This window comes from Cyrtonyx montezumae, unplaced genomic scaffold (assembly GCF_038088225.1).
Source record: "Cyrtonyx montezumae isolate F1298 unplaced genomic scaffold, pur_monq_1.0 scaffold_10, whole genome shotgun sequence".
NCBI classification, from domain to species: domain Eukaryota; kingdom Metazoa; phylum Chordata; class Aves; order Galliformes; family Odontophoridae; genus Cyrtonyx; species Cyrtonyx montezumae.
The window spans coordinates 23,187,756-23,210,913 of record NW_027071826.1 but is presented as its reverse complement, the minus strand read 5'-3'; the positions used below and the strand labels follow the sequence as shown (position 1 = coordinate 23,210,913).

The 23,158-nt window shown below is 42.0% G+C and overlaps 2 protein-coding genes across 2 annotated transcripts; both read right to left on the bottom strand.

Moving 5' to 3' along the window:
• Positions 1-8,845: 8,845 nt before the first annotated feature.
• SPTSSA (serine palmitoyltransferase small subunit A) lies at positions 8,846-13,097 on the bottom strand. Its single transcript, XM_065753396.1, has 2 exons — positions 12,935-13,097; positions 8,846-10,080 (listed from the first exon to the last, which is right to left on the bottom strand). The coding sequence occupies exons 1-2, from the start codon at positions 13,035-13,037 to the stop codon at positions 9,977-9,979; spliced, it is 207 nt and encodes a 68-aa protein (XP_065609468.1). The 5' UTR covers positions 13,038-13,097; the 3' UTR covers positions 8,846-9,976.
• A 4,214-nt stretch (positions 13,098-17,311) lies between these two features.
• Positions 17,312-22,412, bottom strand: EAPP (E2F associated phosphoprotein). The gene is made up of 6 exons (XM_065753409.1): positions 22,278-22,412; positions 21,740-21,921; positions 20,570-20,668; positions 20,092-20,215; positions 19,296-19,412; positions 17,312-17,935 (listed from the first exon to the last, which is right to left on the bottom strand). The coding sequence occupies exons 1-6, from the start codon at positions 22,349-22,351 to the stop codon at positions 17,671-17,673; spliced, it is 861 nt and encodes a 286-aa protein (XP_065609481.1). The 5' UTR covers positions 22,352-22,412; the 3' UTR covers positions 17,312-17,670.
• Between the last annotated feature and the right edge of the window lie 746 nt (positions 22,413-23,158).

The following is a 23,158-nucleotide window of genomic DNA, read 5'->3' as shown; positions in this document are numbered from 1 at the left end:
GAAAGGCAAACTTCAGGCAAGGCTGTATGAACAGGATTATTTCATGTGTTTGTCACAATACATTTTCTCCATTTTATTTGATGCTGATAAGGCCTCAGCTGAGAGCTTGAGAAGGCTCTAAGAATGAGTTTCAGAAAGCTCTAAAAAATAATTTGGGGTAGTTTAGCTTATAGGTCGTTAAATCCCCACTTCATCTTTCCAGCCTTCAGGGATGTAAAATCTGTTGCAAAGAGAAAAGGAACAGTGTTCACGTACACTGAATTGGACAGGTAGGAACAAGCTTAGATGGAATTAGGCCTGTGGTTACACACAAGAAAAATCATATAGCCTCACCCCTCAGCAGATTATCTGGTTTGCTCCTTTATTTGTATAAGCATGTGATTAATATAAAAGTCATCCTGAAAGACAGGTGTGTAAAGACAAGAATAATCAGAAGACACTATGGCTCCCCAAACTGTAGACAGTTCTCGACCACAAGAATAGACTCTCCTGTTCAAAACTGTGCATTGCTTTTTGCATTAGTAACAGAGCTCTGCAAAAAAAGCACTGCTGGACATGTGGGGAATCAGCTGCTTCCTCTCTACTACTGCAAAATTCCCACTCTCACTGACCACATGTTGGCAAGAAGCATCCTTGTTAGGGCACAGAGCAAATTGTGTCGTGGTGCATCTTCTGTTGATGTTTTCATGAGGAAGCTTACTTGAACTAGAGGCCTTAAACTCGCAGCTCTTTCAAAAGCACAGCAGTTTGATGTTCACAGTTCACTTAATACTCCACCTCAGTACATCAGGCAGGTTCATTAAAAGGAGAGCTCCACCCACAACACAGAGGTGAGTTCTAATCCCTCTGGTACTGTCACTGAAAATGTAAATCACTGCATTTATTGCTGCTGGCAGGGGTTACAAGAATGAGATGTTAGCCTGCCACAGTGCTAAGCTGCCAATGGGAAATTTATTCCCAGAGTGAAGTTTTCATTCAGGAGTAAAGAAAAGATGAAAGTTGGTGCATGTGGAACAAAACAGAGTGGCTTGAGGGATACTTAGCCTGAGATGCGCTATAAAGGAAGCTACAGTCTCCCTGATACTCTCCCAGATTCATTTATATGTGAAAACAAGGACTGGTAGATGGGTTTTCCCAGGTAAGTGACCCTATTACTGCATTTTGCAACTTAAGTCAAGGCAATGCTAACTCGAGCCATCAAGTGGTTACACCTCCCTTACTCTGTAAGTTGGACGTAGTGACCACAGAAATGCAAGCTGAATAGGTACTTGTTTTTGCTGAGCTCTCAGAACCCATACAGTATAAAGATGCTAAAAAATTTGTCACCAGCAACAGCAGAAGCACCCTCCTGCTCCTTTTGCCTACTGCAAAAGGACAAAAAATAAAGGTTTGATTTCTGACTGAAGTGTTCTTGCATTTAAAAATTAAAAAACAAAGCTTTTTTTTGATGTGGGTTTTTTTGTTGATGAAAATCCCAGACTGTGAGACAATGAAGTATTCCTCTTTAGTGATTCTTCTCAACCACAGTCATTCAAGAAATCAAAAAAGAACATCAACAGAAATTCTGTAATAATGACAAGGAAAGAAAATGACTGTAATAACAGGTTCTCTTTCTTTGGTTTGCTCTTTGAGGCCTTTCATATGAGAACAGTCAAGTCTCATAAATAAGCTATTTTCAAGTTCCACAGGGAATAGCTTCAAATTGAATTAGTAAAAGTCAGATTCTTCTTTCAATTCTCTTCTGGAACCAATACTTCACTGAAAACGGAGATGAGACATTATGATTTCTTAATAGCAGAGTCATTCATAACAATGACACTGAGTATCTACCAAAGTCTGGTTGTGGACAAGTATGAATCAACTTCTGAGCCCAGCAGATAATCCAGGAACCTCATTACATGCATTTTGAGGAAAAAAAAAGTGTCAGTATGATTTTGGACCACTATCAACAAAATAAGAAACAAGACCATAACACACTAATTCTGAAAACAGCTAACAGAAAAGAATTCTGCTCAACTGACGTGCAGTTCAGTTTGTACAGGAAACAGACTGTAAGATATTGCAGTGCTTGCCTCTCCTGACCTTTTTTCTCATTTCAAGCTCAGGCAATGGTGCTTTCTACGCTGTTATTGTTCTTCCTAACCATAACTTTTTATTGACTTATAATTGCATTGAGAGAAATAAAATGTACAGATCACCTTGGGATCATATCGACACTGCTATCTCAGCACTTTCACTGTATTTTCAATCTGTCACCCTGTGAGATAACTTAGTTGACATAAATGAATGAATACAGTACAATATATCCTCAGCTTCTGCGGTGATTCTGCCTAGCAATTCCCCAAACAAGTTGAATTCTGCTTTCCATATGCCCAAACTTAGAAGTTATTTTGCTGCTTTCTCTCTCAACTTCCTTTTGGATCTAAAACTGATTTGCCTATGGGCACTCAAGCCCTTGCCATTGTCTGCAAACCCCAATTGCCACCAGCCCTTTCCTGTTTGTGAGCAGGCACAAACACATACTTTTATATGTGGTTCGCCTCCGTAACATAATTAACACAAGGCTAGGCACTTCCTGTGTCACTTGTATCGCCTCCTCAAATGCTTTCTTCCCATGTAGAGGTAGGTCTGTGATCTCAATAAGTCTTGTGATACGTCCATCTGAGGTCTGCTCTCCCAGCCTAGGCCCAAAATTACTTGAGAAAGCTCACAGTGGTATAAACCATTCCCATGCACAATTCGAAGGGTTTATCAGTTGCTAAATGAAGAGTTCAGATGTTGCTGAAATATCAGACAAAAGAGGCTTTCCCAACAGAACTGCTTCTTGCTGCAGGTAAAGACATTCCCAAACTGATATAACCATGGGAGGCATAGATGTTGGGTTTAAAAGGAATATTGCTATCATCAATCAAATTAACAGACCAGTATAGCATATGCTCCCCAGATTGCAGTTAACAGCCAAGAGAATGAGGAATGAAACCCTTGAACTATGGCCACCCACACATCTGAGCAAGCCTTATGATTTCCCAAAGACACAAGACAGAATGACTCTGAGCACACGTGCACATCATATTTAGAAGAAGCAGTACTGAAAACCAGTATTCCATGCAGATGCTTACAGGCAATGCAGCGCTGTACAGAGAGGAGAGAGCATCTCTGTGCGTTCAGCTTGATCAGGATTTCTCTCACACACTTCACTTCTTTTCAGCATAAAGATGACTTCATACAATTTTCTTTCCAAAGAAACGTAGTGCTGCACAAACCCTCCTGCAGGGTACTTCTGGATCTCAGCACAGGGTGACATCACATGGAAGACACCCTACAGCCACATTCTGACCTGGAAAGCCTCACCTCCCCAGAAATTGTCTCCCTTCTGAGTGCAGACAGCTTCTGTGTATTTCAGTGGAGACCACCATTCCCTGTGAGAAGATACCAGGAATTCAGCAGGCTATCAGAGTACGGCCCCTTCTTCTGTGGTTTAAGAGAGATAGATTGTGCTTCTCAAACCCTGTCAGTTTGAGCTGAGCACTACTTTTTTGTCTAGCCCACTGGAATACTCTATAACTACAAAAGAGGTGCATGGAAGGACTTCTATTTTTTTTCACAAGATTAATGATCAAGAAATGCCTCTTTGAAGCCTTCTCCAGAATGAAGAGTCCCAGATTTCTCAGCCTATCCTTGTAGGGGAGCTGCTCCAGCCCTCTGATCATCTTTAGGGCCCTCCTCTGGTCCTGCTCCAGCAGCTGGATCTCCTTCTTGTGCAGGGGCCCCAGCACTGGATACAATACTCCAGGTTGGGTCTCACTAGTGCAGAGTAGAGGAGCAGAATCACCTCCCTCGACCTGCTGGTCACAGTTCTTATTTCTTTTGTTTGGTTTATAGCTGCAGATGGTGCATCCTCTATTAAATTTGGCAATTATTGCTCCGTACTTTTCTGTCCAGCCTATGACAGGTGACGAGGCCTCAAGAAAGTCAACGTTTCATCAGAACATCAATTTATTTACGACAGGATAAAACAGATTACTCTGCCTCTAATCCCAAACACCATCACTCCGAACTTTAAAGTGAGCAAGTCACCAGGGCTTCTTCCTAATGCTAGCATGTGCCTTTATAGAATGAAGGATCTCAGAGCCAGGTAGAGCCATGTGTCCACACAACCCAACCACACAATACAAACACGCAGCTCAAGAATTAGGGTGCAGTTATCACCCCTTAAACCAACGCTTCTGCAGCTTAAAGTTCCTAGCTCAGTTAACTGTCATATTTATGTGAAAAATTCACATTTTCATCTGGTAAATTTGGGGGTTTAACACCAGTATCAGCAATAGATTGTGTCAAATTTCAACACAGACGTCTGAAAATAACATTGTGCTTTCTGCTGAGGAAAATAACTCTTAAATTTGTCAAAACACTAGAAACTCACATTTTGTAAGAGTTGAAGCTCCACCAAAAGCAAAAGCCTTGTAAAATAATTTTCATCCTATTCATCCTGATGCTTGTCCAAAGGCAAATAAAATTTTCATTTTCAGCCTCTTTCCTTTGATATTAGTTCCACCATATGTACCTCCCCTTTGATTATGCATAATGAGCCAAGTTTAGATTAGAGTCACTGTAATACATTTAAGAATTCCTCCAGAGTAAGGAAAGCAATTAACAGAGGGCCCTCCCTGCAAAGGAAAGAAGAATGACTTTAAATTAGAAACCATTCACAGACTTCAAAATGCCAAGGACCTACAGGTATCTGAAGTCACACAGTACTAACTGAGGAACAACAAAATGTAAAGAACTACTATACACATAAAACAGAGTCCCTGATATTTAAGGGCTTCTTTCCAAAATATGGTATTTCTATTATAAGGTCTAAATACTTCTGTTTGCTTTAAATAGAAGTACTCCCACTGTGAATAAGAACAGCTTTCTAAAGTCTATGCAATAGTCTATAGGCTCAGGGAACTCACAAAGCACTGCCAAGAGTACCAGCAATGCCACCTCAAGACAGCTTGACTTCCAGCCAAGATTGCCTCACAGCATTTTACATCATGCTAAGCATTTAGTGATAAACTACTGTATAATGCAATTACACATTCTACTTCATTGTAAGTACTTGTAACATTTGAGATACACCTACGGTCGTTGCAAAAATATTGTGAAGAAAAAGCTTGACTTTAACTTTAGATATTGAATCAGAGCTCAGTGAGAGAGTGGATAGTCATCCTTCCTCAGCCTTCAGTCACACTGTGACAGCTTAGACAGGTGGATAATCTAGTGATGATACAATGAATTTGATACTCTGAATTTGTTAAGAAAAGAAGAAGAGTTTCTGTAGAAATCCCAGAGTGGGATATTTCACATCTAGAATTTCATTTCTCCCCATAGCATGGAAAGGAAGCTCGATCCAGATCTAGAGTAGGATGCCAGATTTCTCCCCCTTAAATCATCCTGATGAAAGGAAGAAGAGACAGCAGCTGTTGTGCTCAATTAATACTTCTGTTTAATTCTGACATAGCTAACTGAACAGAGAAGCAATGCAAATGACAAAAGCTTTATGCTTTTGTCTTTAAAGCAAAGAAACAAAAAGAAAAAAAATGAAAAATGAAAAACAAAAAGACAACCCTAGCGTTAGTGAAGAAATTATTGTCCTACAACAGCAGTTGTAGAAATCACAGGCAAATTATCTGATGAAAAGGAACTTCTGACACTAAAAATCTTTATTGGCATCCCAAACCCAGAACATGTTGCTTTGGAGATTTAGAGAATGCCTTTTTTCTCCTCAGAACTCTGTTCACTGTCCATCAATACCACAGGACCAAATCTCTTCATGTTGTGCTTGTTCACCTCGATACAGCCTTTTTTGGTTAACTGGTAGAAGGTATTCCCTGTTCAGCAATTGTAACACATGCTTCTCTACTGCACCCAAGTGAAACAGCACAGCACTTCCTATTGAGCTAATTGCACCAACCTGCAGTAATGCTATGCCCAACCATTACACAATTAAGATTCAACTCAGGTGGATTCCGCACTTGAGATGGGGCAACCCAAGATCTACGTACAGACTGGGGGATGAGACATTGGACAGCAGCCATGTGAAAAAGGGACCAGGGAGCTGTGGCTGACAGCAAGCCGAATCTGAGCCATCGGCATGCCCTGGCAGCCTAAAGACAGCTGTACCTTCAGGTGAATCAGGGCCACCACTGCCACTGGGTGAAGGAAGGGGTTGTCCTGCTCTGCTCTGTGTGGTGCAGCTTCACCTCGAGCATTGTTTGCAGGTTTGGGTGCCACAGTATGAAGACATGAAACTATTAGCGTCCAAAGGAGGGCTATGATGATGGTGTAAGCTCTACAGGGGAAGACATAAGAGGTGCAACTGAGGTCCTGTGGTTTGTTCAGCCCAGAGCAGGCTGAGGAGAGGCCACATGGCAGCTTGCAGCTCCTCATATGGAGCAGAAGGCAGCGCTGAGCTCTGCTCTCTGGTGACAACAGGGCCAGAGGGAATGGCAGGGAGCTGTGTCAGGCTGGGTTTAGGGAAAGGTCCTTCATCAGAGGAAGGAGTGCATGAACAGGCTGCTCAGGAACGTGGGCAAAGCCCCAGGCTGCCAGAGATCAAGGAGCGCTTGGACACTGCTCTCAGACATTGGGTTTGGGTGGTGCTGTGTGGACTCAGCGAACCCTGTGGGTCCCTTCCAACTCGGGATGTTCTAACCTTACAACACCGTTAGCCCTTTCACACCTATTTCTTTTGAAAAGACACAAACAAATGTCTTTTTTTTTTTTTTTTTCCTAAATTTCAATGAGAAAGTCTTGCTTTAGGATTCTCATGTGTTTTCTTGTTATCACAGACACCAGAGACATTGTACAACAGAGTCTTGCTAGTCTTAGCTTGATCCCACATCAGAAAAGTATCTTTAAGGAATAAACTGAAAGATCATCATTACATATTTTTACAAAACAGATTAATCCGGGACATACACACATACATAATACACACGTGTGCACACACACATCCCAGAACAGTTTCCAGCTAGATTTCATGCACAAGTTTCCTATTATGGCTATGGAAGTTCCTACCGTAGTTTTTAATGACAATCCCTGCAGTATACAGGAGGACAGCTGAGCCCCAGGCACAGCATGTCACCACAGTAGGCAGGACAGCTGCTCCCTGTACCAGCCTCTGGTAGGGGATGCCTGATGGAGCTGGTGTTATCAGCTGTGCTGTAAGAGTTAACAGATTTTTAAACACATTTGATCGACTCACGCTAAGACCCAGGAGCTATTGTTGTTGAAAGACTAACATAAAGCTACTTTGAGAGCTCAGATTTCCACACACCCCCCCTTAGATACTTCTCATGATTATTTTTTCCATCTGTGCCTAAAATACTGATGGCTTAGTTAACAACATCCTTCTTTAAACAAAAGTATGAATGACCTGCTTCCTCCAAATATTATTTAAGGTTCCTCAGCTTTCACAGAAAAAGCTCAAAGTATGTAACATGAAGAAGGAACTGATTACCCAGTTTAACAATAAAGCAAACTGCAGTGGGGAAACAACTTCACAGCCTTAGGATTCATGTATTACTCAAATTTAATGATGAATTAAATTCCTACCAACACCCTTACTTTAAAAAAGAGAGAAACACTCATTTTGCTCTGCAATTATTGCACTTCATCCATCTCTTCACTAGATCAGCTTTACAAAAATCACACTGCAGATACTTTCCTCTAGAAATACCTCTAGAAACATACAGTATTTTGTTAAAGAAATAATTTTATATTTAACAAAGTATCTGAAGCCAAAAGGAACAGTCCAAAGCTTCTAAGAAATTCCTGATTTATAATTAAAAAATACTGCTAAAAAAGATTCCTCAAATTAGCCATGTGAATCCAAGTACGATATCAATCAAGCCCAGCCTAACATAATGCAAGTGATTAGAGGTTACGGCTACCATTTTTCCCAGCAAAAAGCAGACATAATAAAAGTCAGTACATCAAAGCCCTTTTATAAAACCTTTCACAATTAATAATCACTTTAACATTCATAATGCTACAGCATAGAGTTGGGTTTTTTTGTTGTTGTCATCCTTCCCCCCCCCAACCCCATACAACTAAAACCCTCTCTCAGCAGTTCTCAAACACAATGTAGTTCACAAAGAAACACAATTTAACCCACAGACAGCACTACTTTATGATACACTACTTCAGAAAGAGAATGTTAACTAATCATTACCTCCCTTTTTATTTTTAAGATACTTATGTACGTGTGGATGCACTTTAAAAACAAAACTACCTATGTCTGCACCACCAACTTTAAATAAGCAAAGGCAGGATTACGTGCCTGTTGTCTCTAGCCTTACCAAATCAGTAACACCACTGCTTGGGCCTCTCGTGCAGATATGGGATAAGTGAAAGATGGCAAGTTTAAAAGTAATATTCACAAGAAATTCCACACTAAGCAAGGCACTAATTTATTGAGACACCTCTACCAATGGCAGTAAAGCTATGGTTCACCTAAGAAGGCCCACTGTTTATAGCTCCAATACAATGATAACTTTCCATCAGAGATGCATAAAATATTTAAATGAAAGAAGGTTTTTTTTGTTCCATTGTGCGCATTAGAGAAAACCATATAAACCTGAAAGACAGCATAGTTATAGAACAGTTTAGTTATACAACTAAGGCAAAATTCCTCATTATAGAAAAAGCTGCATGAAAGATATAACAGTACATGTTATCACTGGGCCATTAAATCACAATTCTTTGGTCAAGTATTAGTTTTTTCTTTATAGGTCTGAGAAAAGTAAGCAACATTCAGAAGCACACTAACTTCTCAAAGAAAGTTTTGCAGCAAAGCTCTGGTTTTAAAGTTTTATTTTTTAAACAAAAAAAAAACACTTAAGAAAGTTAGGTTGTCACCATCTTACATTTCAGTATACAAAACTGAAAAAAATCCCTATTAAAAAAAATAATAATTAAAAAAAAAAGACAGGACTTCAGTCAAGTTTTCAGCTACTTATTGCTGTAGTTGTAACTCAAGTCCATTTAAAACCCTACGTTTTGGTCATTTTAGAGAGAACACATTTGGAACGCTAGCAGTGATAGAAAACCCCCTTAAAACACAGGCTGTTACACTGCTGAGTGAAAATTAGCAGAAAACCATCACCAATGGAACATAACAAAGCATTATGTAAAAGTACAATTTAATTGGTTCTTAGAAAAAGTGTTGATTTAAAGTACTATCCCAAACCTTTACGTGGGCCTATGTCAGCAAAGTGCTTTTCCCACTATGAAAAGACCAGAACCACAGCATTTCTTCAGACAGAAAGAACTCAGCCTTCACTGTTTCAATGCTTTCACTCCCTCCCACTCTCCTCCAGCACAGAAACTCAAAATAATGGCTACTTCCAAATTCAGATGATACGCACAAATATACTGCAGAACAAAGTTTGGACAAGAAAACAGTACACCTGAGTTCAGTCGTACAAACTAATCTGTGTAAATAGTGTTTGACTAATATATCCACGTCTCTAATATGAATCTAGATGTATTTCCTTACAAAAATGCATTGATAGAAATACCCAGGCAAATACATACCATACAATAGCAAAAGCTTTTAAGCCCCATTTAATTAGATGAATTTCTGATTAAAAATAGAAGGCAATTAAGATTTACTCAAAATTACAATTAAGAAAAGCTTTCACAGTGCAATATCGAAACTGTCACAAAGTTAAGAAAATACTGATATCAAAGTACAATCACAATGTTAAGGTAGACAAAACTACTATACAAGGGCATATCTCGAAAAATCAAAAGGAATTAACACAACACAGGGGACATCTCGTGTCCCTGCTCTACACATCTCATTTCCTAGTCTTCAGAATCATCACTGTGTCTTTCCTTTTTGGACACCAGTAGAAGTCTTGTTAAAACTAAGAGGTGCATTCTTCTTTGTAGACCAGGATTTCAGAGCATGATTACTTCTTCATCACTGCACAATTTCAAAGTAGTGCAATATTGCCATGATGTGCTGAGGCATGAACACATAGCCCGTGTACAGTGCCATTCCAACAATGGAAACCAGCATTGAATCTGAACTACGGTTAAGGACAAAAGCACTTGAAACCGAAAGTACATCACAAGCCATGTAAGCACAGCATTACCATTTCTGCATTAACTATCTCATAAAATTACATTATTCAGTCCCAGGTACTAACTGTATTCAACAGCTGTAGGAAGAAGCAACAGAACATTGAAAAAGAGAACACAGATGGGCTGATAAGATGAATTACAGCAGGATAACAGCTTCGCAAGATAGCCACTGCCTTGTCATAGACACAACAGTACCGACTGCAGCAAGGGAAGAGAGAAGAAGGAACTGAAAATGAGCACTGAGGATATATGAATTATGCATACATCCCCCAAGGTATTAAGCAATACCTGCAGAAGCCAGCATTATCAGTCAGGCAGAAAAGTCAACCACCAGGAAGGAGAGAAAAAAAAAAAGGCAAAAACAAAAGGATTATAGAAATACTTGTACTGAGTAAGAGCTGTTATTTGTGCATTACCTACTCACTATAAAGCAGACAGCATTAAATGTTGGTATCAACTTCATGGAACAGAATGACCTAATAAATTTAATTTATGATTCACAAAACATCTGGTGTGCACGTTGTACTGCAACCATAAAGCCAGGAAACCTGTGTTCCCAAGGACTTAAGTCACTACATTATTTGGTTCACCTCTCTGTCAGCTCAGACCTTTTCTCATAGTCGAGGAGCTCAATTTAAGTGTTGACAGTACTCTGGAAAAAAAGGCTGCAAGGGTAATGAAAAACAAGGGTGACAATGTGACACACGCTTTACCAGGTATTTCAGTCACAAAGCCTCATAGGATCAGCATGGCTTGGAGTAAATTTGTGTATTTAAATAAACAGATGCTCACTGGTATTTTCATATGGCAGAGCTGCAAAACAAACCTCACATGAAGCCACCTGATAAATAATCTTAAGATGATCCCTTAATTTAGCTGAACTCCAAACAGCAGCCAGGAACTCAGAGAAGTCAGATGACAGCTTACAGTGTAAACATACACCTTTGTCACACTCCAGGAGTCTCAAGGCTTTATCTACAGAACTACAGCATCAGACTACTCAAGGATTAGGCCATTCAAACTTTAAGACTTCAGAAATTCAAAAGCAGTACTCTCAACAATAACCTCTTAAATTCAGCCAGCAACCTGCAGAGATTCAGAAACACTGTATAAAGCTCTGGAGATTGACAAGCACGATAACACAGATAACAGTGCTCAAGTTTCCACAGGTGAAATCAGAGAAGCCGTGAATGCTCCATAACTTTGAGAAGTTACCACAGCATGTGTGCAAGTAAGACCCTGTGACTGACTTCTCCAGGATAGTGCAGATGTATTAGTGGTGCTTATTAGAGCATAACAGCTTCTGGGTGTATTTTTAGTCCCAGAAGACTGCACAGTGCAAGACACTAAAATGAAAGTCAACCCATAGATCTACATTCCAGCATCAGTGCTCCCAGCACTTTTGGGACATGAGAGGCTGGAAACACACCCAGTACATCCCTTCACTGCCAGCTCCCAAGGTTCCTGTGTGGTCCCTGCACAGTGCCCGGTGGACCTGGCCCACCCACAGTGACAGCATTCCCTCAGGAGGACACGGACAGTTCTGCTCATTTGACACTGCAAACAATACGTGGAACACTCAGGACATTATTTTAAGTGAAGCAACAATTGCCTCACTGCAAAACGAGCACTTTATAAAGTAAGTAAACGCGTACACATCTCTCAATCACTTAAATGTTTTGCCCAAGTCATGAAGCTGTCTGGTTAACAGAAAAGGAAAGAAATACATAACTAATCTAATTGTAAGGAAAGCAAAAACGAAGTGTTTTCAGTGATACAGACATGGCAAAAACAGATGAGGGTGTTCCAGACAGAAACATATTTTAAAACTAAGAACCACTGTCTCAATAACTGTGCATGCTGCATCTGTAAACATTAGAAAGAAAAAAATAGTGACTCCAATTTTCCCAAGCATACACATGAAAACTCTCTGCAACCTGTAGCCAGCTGTAACCTGGGAAACCACTCTTATATAATGAAAAGAAGTTCCTTTATAACTGATCAGGAAAAGCAGCTTTTCACTGTTGAACCCTTCTGGATGGGTGTAATTAATGATAATGTTTTGGTTAGCTCTCTGTGCCTCTTAGTATTAACTGAAGATGGCTCAGGGTCATGCTGAGACATCACTGTAACTCAAGATCAGAACAGCCATGCTTGCAAAGAACACTTGTGATAAATAACAGCCCTTAAGAGACTGCAGTGTCTGACCGACAGGGCTGGATGAGGCTCACCTATAAGTAGTTTGCACACAGAAGCCTCCACATTAGCATCTAGCCAGTTCTGCCACTCCTGAAGAGCCAAACAAATTTACCAGCTCAAGGATTACATGTTCTTCTAACAAACATCGTGTGACAAAGCACAGCCCAAACTGAAGCTCCCCAGGTTTTGCAGCGCACACGCTTGCTCTCTACCAGACGACAAAGCAGGATTCACACAAGACTTGTGCAGAGCAGAAACCCTGGGGTTCCACTTCAAGCGGAAGGGGAAAAAACCACAGGAATTCTACGGACGAAAATAAAACAAAACGAAATAAAAGCAGGGGAAACGATGTCAGGATGTAAGCCCGGCCCCGAGCAGAGGCGGACGGAGCGAGGAGCTGCCCGTGACAGACGGCACACACCGGCACTCGGGCTGTCCCCCGACTCCGGCAGCGCTCCGCTCGTGCCGGCTACAGCCCCGCCAGCTCCACGGGCACCGCGACCGGCCTGGCCTCGGCTACAGCCCCACCACCCGGCCCGCAGCCCACCCGGCCCCGCAGCTCCCCGGCAGGCCCCGCGCTGAGGCAGAAGGATACTAAAGACGGTGCGCTCCCACGGCTCCAGCATGTAGAGCGCAGTGACCAGCAGGTACTGGTAGTACAGCCACGACATCTGCTTCCAGGCCGAGCCCAGCGCCATGGCGCGCACCGCTCTCTCTCCGCCCGCCGGCCCTGAGCTGCCTGTGCCGGGCCGGGCCGGGCCGAGCGGAGATGGGGGCGGTAGCTGCCCGCGGCCCGCCCTCCCCCGCTGCCGCTGCCGCTGCCGCCGCCGCCAAGCCAAGCCCGGCCCCGGGCGGTGGCCTCCCGAGATGGAGGGCTGCGAGGCGGGCGGGGAACCGCCCACGGGCCGGGGCCCTCGAGCACGTCCCCTGGAAGCGGCGTGCCTTCAGTTCCCTCTCCCCTCCGCCCTCACTGCGTGCTGGCAGGCAGTCATGGAGTCGCTTACGGTGGCCGTGTGGCCGCCCGTGCTTTTGTACAACACAGTCTCTGCGGATCTCAGGAGAAGCTCGCTCCACATATCACAAAACCCAGCCCCTCTCGCGGTCCCCATAGCGGACGTGCAGATTTTCCCCTACAGATTGAGCTGTACGTACAAGCCTCTGCCTCATTAGGTCACATCACATCACATTACACGACTGTCTTGTCACCATGTGAGCAGATCTGAGTCATATCTGGAAGACTGCTGCGTGCAATTTTCTCTCGTCCTGTTTTATTTAAATGGAGATTCCGGGAGTTACAGAAGACCTGAAGATTGTGCTCAACACGATCCACTAGAAGTGTGTTAAAGGGTTCTGCAGAAGGCTTCAGTACCTTTAGTTGTTAGAGGGCAAAGCCTGCTCAAAACCACAGCTCACATAAAGGAGACCCTACAGTCTGTCAGCTTGGTCTGACTAGGTCAATCCCACAGAGGCAGTAGATCTACTTTTTACCTCAACAGCTGCCAACTTTGCACCTCTGTGAGGTGTCTGGGGCCAAACACTGCTAGAAACTTGTCACTGCTGCTCTGTTACTTTATCTAAGGCCAAGAGATTGGCCTGGCACCGTACAATTATAAAAGCAGCTTATGTGAACAATCTTGTTTCAAATGCAGTAGTTAGAACACAAACTCACTGATAAGCGACAAGTGGGGAAATCAAGCACCACATTTAAGCTGAGTGCAAGGTACAACCCCGGTGCATTGCAGCCAGGCCACCAGCAAGGGCCATTTGTGCACACTGTGTGCACCACAGATGGGAAACTGCCATCACCCCTCTGCCATCATCTTGCTCAGTAAAACAGCTTTAGTTTATGGCATTTCTAGTGCAATTTTAATCTTGCAGCTACCCCACACGTTAGAGGAGACCTTATTGCACTCTACCACTTCCTGAAGGGGGGTTGTGGTGAGGAGGGGGTGGGCCTCTTCTCCCTGATAAATAATGACAGGATGAGAGGGAATGGCCACAAGTTGTGCCAGGGAAGATTTAGATTAGACCTGAGAAAACATTTTTTTTCTGAAAGAGTGGTCAGGCACTGGAATGGCCTGCCTAGGGAGGTGGTTGAGGCACCATCCCTAGCGCTGTTCAAGAAGCGTTTAGATGAGGTGCTAAGGGATTTGATTTAGTAGTTGGGTAGGGATAGTGATAGGAGGATGGTTGGACTAGATGATCTCGTAGGTCCTTTCCAACCTAATGAACCTATGAACCTATGAACCACACCTAACTTCACCAGTGCTGTTAGCACAGCAGAAAGCAAGGAAATTGAATCACAAGAGGGTGCTCATATTAATTATTTACAGAGCTGTGAATTGCACCTATAGCACCAGGAGATAACTGCGAAAGAAAACTAGCTGGCAGAGACAACCAAATACTGTAGTCATTTATGTGGCAAGATCTGATATGGAATTTAATCTGTCGAGAACACATTCAGACATACTTTATCTGGACCAATTTATTTCAGCACAAGAAGAAATCGTTTTCATGCAATTAATACCCTCCACGTAGCTGGCTACAGGAGCTGTTGCCCCTACCCAAGACAGCTGTTGCTTGTTGTAATTGGTACTGGAGGAGCTTTGTGTTGACACTGCTTGAATGAGCTGTAGCCATGATGAAAGCTGTCTTTATATAGAAACACATAAAGACCAAGGACAACTGGGGTTTTTGCACAACTAAAGCACTACTCCTTTTCACAGCTGCAAGAGCAGTATTGATAGGGAGCAAACGTGTCCCAGTCTCACCTGCTCCCATGCCCCACAAGAGGGACTGCAACTCAGGTGAGCGATAAGCAGCAGCAGTGACATGAAATAAGAAGGGTAACGCTGAGAAGCATCCCAGCTTCACAATTTCCTGCCACATCCACCAGCTGTTTGTCCAGGCCCCTTACACCTTTTTGCTTTGGTGCATACTCAAGGCAATGGTTGCTAGTGAGCCCCTTAAAAAAATTGACAGTATTCCTCTATATAGTGTTCCATCTTTCACCAGCTCCATCCTACTCCTGCTTAGGGATTGCTATTAACTACTGCTCCTCCTGCTGCCACCTGCACTGACTTGTGAGCCCTGAACAACATTCTCACATTCTCGTTTTCTGCAGCTTAACCTGATGCTCCACAGCTTTCATGCATCACCTGCACTGTGGAGACAGTTTGCAATGAAGCAAGTATGCCCTACAGCAAGAGTACAGCCTCTATTAGATCTGCTCCTTCACAGTGTTACTTATTAAGAAGGAATAGTTCTCACATTCAAAATTGTCCATATATGCCTCCAGGCATGTAGTAATCATCTATCCCACTTTAGATGGCATCATTTCTACATGCCAGTCAGACCACAGGTAGTAAAACTGAGACAGAGATCTGATCTAAGCAGATCCCACGTTTCAAAACAAATAAAGCTCCATTTCAGTTGTAGGTTTGTTGTGCAGAGAAAGGTACGCCGTCCTGACCAACGAAGTGCTCAGCAGCTACCTCAACAGTTCAGTGCTTTGTCAAGCAGTTAAGTTTCTGCTGATGGAAAAATAGGAAGACAAGGCATTAAGTTGTAAAAATGCACATATATTCCAAGCTGCTTCCTGAGAAACAAGCAGTGATCCCAGGATATTCACGGTCACCATACCAACATGGAAGTCAGCGTTTTTCTGGATACAGCAAAGACCAGTTATAACATTTACTTCTTTCAAGCTCAAATCTGTCCTAAGGCTTGTACAGCTAAATTTCTGGAATTATCAAAAGAAAAAAAGAAGAAAAAAGAAGAATGTTCCAGCTTTCTAACAGCAAACCTCTATAGCTTTCAAAGAGTGATAGGATTTTCTTTATTTTTACTGGAAAGTGCAATCAGTCTGCATTTAACCCAGATTTTACAAGAATGCATGCTCTGTGTTTCAGTAAGACAAAAATTTTGACGGCTCCTATTTCCTCTATCATCAACAAAAAGTGATTTCCTCAAAAACTGTAAATAAAAGGAGAATATTGATATTTGTACTGAATTCCTTCAATAAAAGGGAAGTGTCTTAAATTTCCTTTAAAGAAAACAACAACACACGAAGACAGCCAATGTCCAAAGAAGTGATTAATAACTAACTAATTGCACTGGTACCAACCCATGGGATGTTTAGGAAGCTCTGAAAAAGTGCTAGAAGAGGCACATATCACACCAGTCTGCATTGCAGAAAACTGTCTGCTGCACTATGTGATGCTTAAGTAGGAGAGGGATTTGCTTCCAGCAGGTCCTTCTGAGTTGTGGCCTCTGGGCAACTGTTATTCAGGCAATGACAAAACTAAAAGTTTATTGACTCTTTTCCTTCAGTTTCTTTTTACATCCTGCTCCACCTTAGCTCACTATATCAACTTTCCAGGTGTTTTTTTATCACAGCTTCCTTCACATTAATCCCAGATACATCTAGTATGGGACCCTGGCAATTTGTGTTCCTCACAATGTAAATCCTCAAATTTTGGTGGGCAACCACCAGCAGGCTCTGGCCTACAGCATTTAGAATTCAAAGGGCCAAAACGTTCATCAGATTTACTAACTTATTTTAAAAAATAACAAAAAAACAAGAGTCATTGTCACCTCTGCCCTTCAGACTGCTCAACATCTATGCAATAAGAAAAAATAAAATAAAAATAACCCGTCAGGTTATTTTCTTCATTCATTTTTATATTAAAAGTTCCTAACTACACTACTAAGCATTAATATGTTGACTGAAATGACCCACGCCAGAAGCATCCATGCCAGCAAAGTTGATATAACCTAGTCTTCCAATCTATATATACATACAAAATTATATTCTTGAGATATTTCTAGGTCACAAATCCAAATGTAATGACAATTCTTTATCTTATGTTTGTGCAGATCAACTGAGAATATCAACATAAAGGAGTCCAAATCCAGTCTGGGAACTACCAAGTTTAACAGATCTACAGAAATGACCAGTGCAGCTAGGGAGAACCAGCTTATACCGTATTTATTCTGAGCAGTCGTTCTAATACATATTGACTTAAAGGACAGTACATGCACAAGGAATGATCAAAACACACAGATCTTACATTTTATTTACAAAACATTAAAGCCTTGGCAATACAACCACCTGACAGTGTAGAAGAGTACTGCTCTCAGCTGCAAGCAGTTAACAGTATCCCTTTCACAAAAAAGGAATACAACAATAGTGTCAGAAGTCCAACCACTATAAAGTTCTCTGATAAAAATGTACATTTAAAACAACATATTTTTAGAAGACTAACGTGCCCGCATTTCTGATACTTCACACTATCTTAAACAACGCACATTTTTTTCTGCGTTTGCATATTAGCTGTGGCTGGCTAGAACATTGAAGAAGTGAAAAACTTCATCTTTATCCATCACTGCCACCTCTGTTGAACACTCAGTACACAATACTGGATGATACACTTCCTCCTCTTCTTGATTTGACTGTACAGGAGTAGTTTCTTTGCTGTGCTTCATTTTCTTATTTCTTTTCTTTAGCTTCTTTCTGTATTTCAGAATTTCCTCTTTGTTAACAAAACAGTTCATCACAAACATTGCTCTGTATTGTGTTTTGTAAGATTCATGCCTATGGAGGAGAAAATGCAAGTCACACTACTGGTAAAACTGCTTCCATGAAATAAGGTATCATCTCTGGAAATTGGATTAAAGATAGGAAATGCCATGCCAAATGGCTGAAAGCCATATAAATAAGAAGCTTTACAAACAGAACAGTCCCAATTACAAAAATCACAGAAATAACTGAAGCCATCTGTCTTGATTTTGAGGAACATATTTTAAAACACATCGGTTCTCACTGAAATAAGCACCCCTGGAGTACCATGGCTATTTAGAGCTAATGATAGGTAGGGAAAGATCACGAAGTTATGAGTGCAAGTGACTCAAATACTGGTATTTATAACCTATAATTTCAAACCTGAACTTCTGTATAACAATGACACAACACATTTGAAAAAGCCTGTTTATAATAACGTGTATTTCAGCAGTCATCTCTGTAACAACCACACAGCTGGAGTACTTAGCAAATGTCAGGTCTGCATCAACACGTCTCTCCACCTGCAACTTCAGAGCAGCCTAAACCAACTAAGTCCTGTCCTGACTTCTAGGGCCTCTCTAGTGGCATGCTGGGCTATTTTAATTTACTGAATCCACGGAAGACCAGTCTGACAATAAAAATGGGCAGTCTTCTGTCAGCTTAGAACAGAGTCGAGGAATACCAGAACCAGCAAAAGAAAGAGCGTGGGAAACATGACCCAGCACTGAGATGACTTCAGGCTGCTGAGAAATTTTACCTTCAATCACCAAAAGTACTCAATAAATTAGAGGTAGCTCTTTCCTCACTTCGCAGAACTTCTTTCTCCTTTATTCACAGTGCAAAAGTCTCCTCTTTTGCCAGGTTAGCAGTAGTAATTAGGCTTGGAGGGCAGTGAAACATTGGAGACCTGCAAAACGTGCTATGAATTCACACCTAAATGCTTTCCAGGTGCTACTTAACACAACTACACTCAAAATTGCTAATACTCAAACCAAAAAAGAATATATGTTTTGCTTAACCCTCTCCTAAAAAAGACACCTTAACATGAAAATAATAGTTACACTGGATTAACTGTTCCTCTAACCATTGAGCCAACGTAATTAGAAAAAAAAATAAATCAGCATGAACTTCTAGATTAGTCTCACTACTTTAAACATGTTACTCTTATCTACTGTGCTAAAGTTTTTCCTTGTTCTTCCTCATCTCCATGGTGCAGATTAAACTGATGGCCATTGTTCTTTTAAACTGATATTCACTCCAACAACTGATTCACATACAGCCATCTTCTCTTTATAAGCTCCACCTTGCAAGACAGAACTGATCCAACTGTTGAACACACTGCAAATGACTGAAAGAGACATTACAAAACGACTTCTTATTGTTCACTAATTACCTCTGACAGTCCAGGCATAACGTTGTCATGCAAGCAGGACAATTCAGAACAGCATCACTGGTTGGAACAGATGATGGTTTTGTCTGTTGGGGCTGCACCACTCTTTGATTACGGTACCTACCAAATGAAGTGAGGAAGGATTAAAAAAAAAAAAAAAAAAGGAAACTACCCATCCATGCCCATCAATTTAACCTTTAAATGTTTTAAAATTAAAACACATCAGTAAATACCCGTCTCTCAATATTTACTAACTGAAACTACATAAATGTAAGAACTATGGGGAAAAAACACAGACAAGTATTTTTCCATTTCATTTGTATAGAGGATTTTCACCTGGAGATGTACATACATTAGATGCAGATTTGTGCCCCCATAATCATCTTCCTAGAGAAGACAGGTATCTCAAGAACAATCCCTGTAGGTAACCTACATCAATGTGCTTTTGAACAGATTTAGGTCTCTCTTCTGCTGCAACAAGCATTCTTCAGCTTTCAGAAAAACCTCAAGTAAAGCAGCTTTGAGCTGTTCCTATTACAAATTTTTCATCAACATCATGGTTATTTTGGTAAGATCTATAGCCAAAACTGGCTTAGTGAACTATGAAGTTTTGATTTTGAAAAAATAGCAAGTTTTAGCATTCTGTCACTCTGAAAAGTCAAATTCCATTACACATATGTATAAATCTGACAAGCTTTTAAATCTCCTGTGCTGTAAATTCAAAGGCACTGAGTGGACTTGACAGCATAAGGTTTTTCAGTTTATTCTAAGCACCCTATAATTAATTACATTCTCTTACCTCCTCCTCTGTGAATCTACCCACTCTTGGTCTCGACTGTCTTTTTGTGGGTCATACAGGAGCTCATCATTGGTAAGAATCCGACGTTGTTGGTGTTTTCTTTTTTTCTGAACATCTTGCATAACTGCAGAGATTTGGGCAAGCACAGGTTACAACAGTTAGACATATGACGATTCTTTACTTAATTGATCAAAAAGTAATTTTTTCAGTTTTCATTTTCAATGCACGCAATAAATGTGAACTAACTCGTAAATATCTACCTTATCTCCCCTCTAAATACACCACCCCAAAGGATTAAAGCACTTTACATACACTGGGATACATCACAAAGCTGCAAGAACTCTGCTGAGATGATATAAGCTAGTAGATGTCCCTGGAAGGCCCTGTTCAGGAATAGCCTCTGATGCCCTGAGAGGATCTACTGAATCTGAGAGACAGTACTGCTCAGAAAATGCTGTCTTCTCTCTCAGTCCCTTACCCATTTTGTCTTCATCTTCTGAATCAGAATCAAAGTAAATGTCATCATAGTATTCTGAAGTGGTGGCAGATCCAGCCTGCCCAGTGCTTGAAGAAGTACCTGTATTAAATTGAAAAGTGGTAAGAACATGCCACCAAAAGGGTAATGTGTATATGACCCAGAACAAACCTACATTTCCAAGTTGCCCCACTCAAGAGGCCCCCCAGTTTATCTGTGTGTTAAGCAGTTTATTCTCATGTCCTGATCAACCACAGGCCCCCCAGTTTATCTGTGTGTTAAGCAGTTTATTCTCATGTCCTGATCAACCACATCACTTGTGTTGTTTCCTTTACAGGTAAAACCACTCAATTCCTCTGAGATGAACCTCAGGTACCATTCAAAGAAAAGTTTATTCTCTTCTTCTTTAAAGTCATACAAAAGATATACAAGTGTGGCAAACTAGTTCATAAACTTTGATCAACATAAAATTCAAGGGGAAAAAAAAACAAAAAAAAACCCAACAACTATATTTTATAAGTTCTGTATGAACTACATATAGAAGTTCATTAAATACTCGGATCAATTGCCAATCACATCTGTCCCAGCCAGTATGCACCAGAAGCCCCACCTGTGCCACGTGCACACAGTGGTACAGTGCTGTGCCTCAGGAAATTTGCAATGCTTCACCAGATGTTTTGTACTAGGTAAAAAGAACAAACGTTCTTCAAATGCCGGAGCAATCAACCTTCAGCACACAAAATAGCATACAAACTCCAGAATGGGTAAATCCCTCAGTTTCACTACTTGATACAACTTGTAATTATGAGCACTTTTTGGAAAGAGATTAGTATTTATCCTGATTCTTTTCCCCAGCTGATTTGGGATTGTAACCCACCATATGCCATTCCCTTCAGCAAGAACGTGTTCCAGATGTTGATAGCATTCTGAGCCACTACACAAAGAGACTGCAAACTGCTTGAAAGGCTTCTAAATACACTTGAGAAAATAACTTAAAACAGAAGTTACAGAGACACTAGGGAAAAAGCTGTTTTAAGACTTTTCCACAGGTCTCAAACAGTACTCCACTGCCACCACAGATTTCCCCCTCAGCTGTGAGAACACATCGACCCCTTAACTGGACACCACTGAGCCCTCAGCTTCACAGGTGAGCAGATGTTAACAGCAACTCACCCATTTCTGGCGATCTCCATTTGCTTTCTATGTTTCTCACGGTGGTGTTGAGCTCCGCCTCCATCTCCTTCTGGAACTCATCGTCGCTGGAAGATTCACTCTCCCCTGTCAGGCATTCCCGTAACAGCTTCCGCTTCTGGTCAGGAGTGCCATGTAGGAGCACATCCACCTCATCTTCGGAGCTACAAATATTAAAACATTACACCGCCAATTATTAGGAACGGCTTACTACGCTAATTTGGACTGTCAACATTTGAGCTGCGTGGAAATTCCGAGAAACACTTAACCGCGTATTTACACGAAATCCGCTCAGATATTGCACGATTCATTCAGACTCGCAGTGGTTTTACTGCAGAGGAGCAACGGGGCGAGGGCAGCCTGCGGACTGTCCTCTTGATGGGACATGGGATATGCCTGATGGGATGGGTCCCATCGCGCCCGCAGAGGCCTGCCCCGCTACGCGGCGGCACGACACAGAGCGAACCCTGCAGCGGAGGGAAGCGCCAGCCCCCACCCCGCCCCGCGGGCCGGCCGCCACCTGCTGAGCTCTCGCTCCTCATCGCTGGGCTCCTCCACCACGTACGGGTCGTCCTCCTCCCGCAGGCGGCTCATGGCGGCGCCCGCTCCCGACACTTCCGGGCGCCGCGCGATTTCCGGTGGGTCAACGCGACTTCCGGTGGCGGCGGCCCCACCCGGCCCCGCCCCCCGGAAGGGGACTCGCTGCCCCGCGGCAGGAGGTTGAAGACACGCAGCCGATACCAAGGAGGCTTGAAAAAAATTTAATGAGCTGCTAACACGGAACAACGAGGACTAGTCTAAAAACTTCCCACGATCCTACTTAAAATATTTACAGCTGTGTTAACTGTATATACATTGCAGTCTTTGTCCGTCATAGCCTATTTATAGATGAGTTCCTTAGGAATTATACCTTTGTAGCTGGAAGATGAACAGCACAGTATTAGTGTCGTTGCCATTAATAGAAAATAGTATATACATGACGTGAACTGCTAATAGCCACCGGGCACCGATAACCAGAAGTCTGAGGCTGTGCCTATGCAACTCAATGCAAAGAGCAGGCGAAGCTGAGGAAGCCCTCTGCCTCACACACGTTCCATGTGCGGTGCTGTGGTTTACTACGCTGTGCAATTCACCCTAACTGAAAATAAACCCAGCCCTCCATGCAACAGTACCAGAGAGTGTGATTACAGAGACGGCCACTGCCACTGGTCAGCATCTCCAAAGAAAAAATGCCATTCATTGGAATTCTGCTGCTCTACTAAAGGGCTACAAACCCATACACAGCAGCAATCCCCCATGTGAAGAACAATTAATCAAGTAAAGACTAATTTTACAATATTCTGAGATTATACAAGAGAACAGCAGTCCTGGGAAAAGGATTCAAGGGAGAGAGAGAAAGCA

Coding starts and splice junctions, on each gene's coding strand:
- SPTSSA (XM_065753396.1), bottom strand. CDS start 13,037: ATGGCGCTGGGCTCGGCCTGGAAGCAGATGTCGTGGCTGTACTACCAG. Junction 10,081..12,934: donor GTGGGAGCGCACCGTCTTTA/GTATCCTTCTGC, acceptor ACCGTAGTTCAG/ATTCAATGCTGGTTTCCATT.
- EAPP (XM_065753409.1), bottom strand. CDS start 22,351: ATGAGCCGCCTGCGGGAGGAGGACGACCCGTACGTGGTGGAGGAGCCC. Junction 19,413..20,091: donor GTAGATTCACAGAGGAGGAG/GTAAGAGAATGT, acceptor TTCATTTGGTAG/GTACCGTAATCAAAGAGTGG. Junction 17,936..19,295: donor TTATGCCTGGACTGTCAGAG/GTAATTAGTGAA, acceptor TCTCCTCCATAG/GCATGAATCTTACAAAACAC.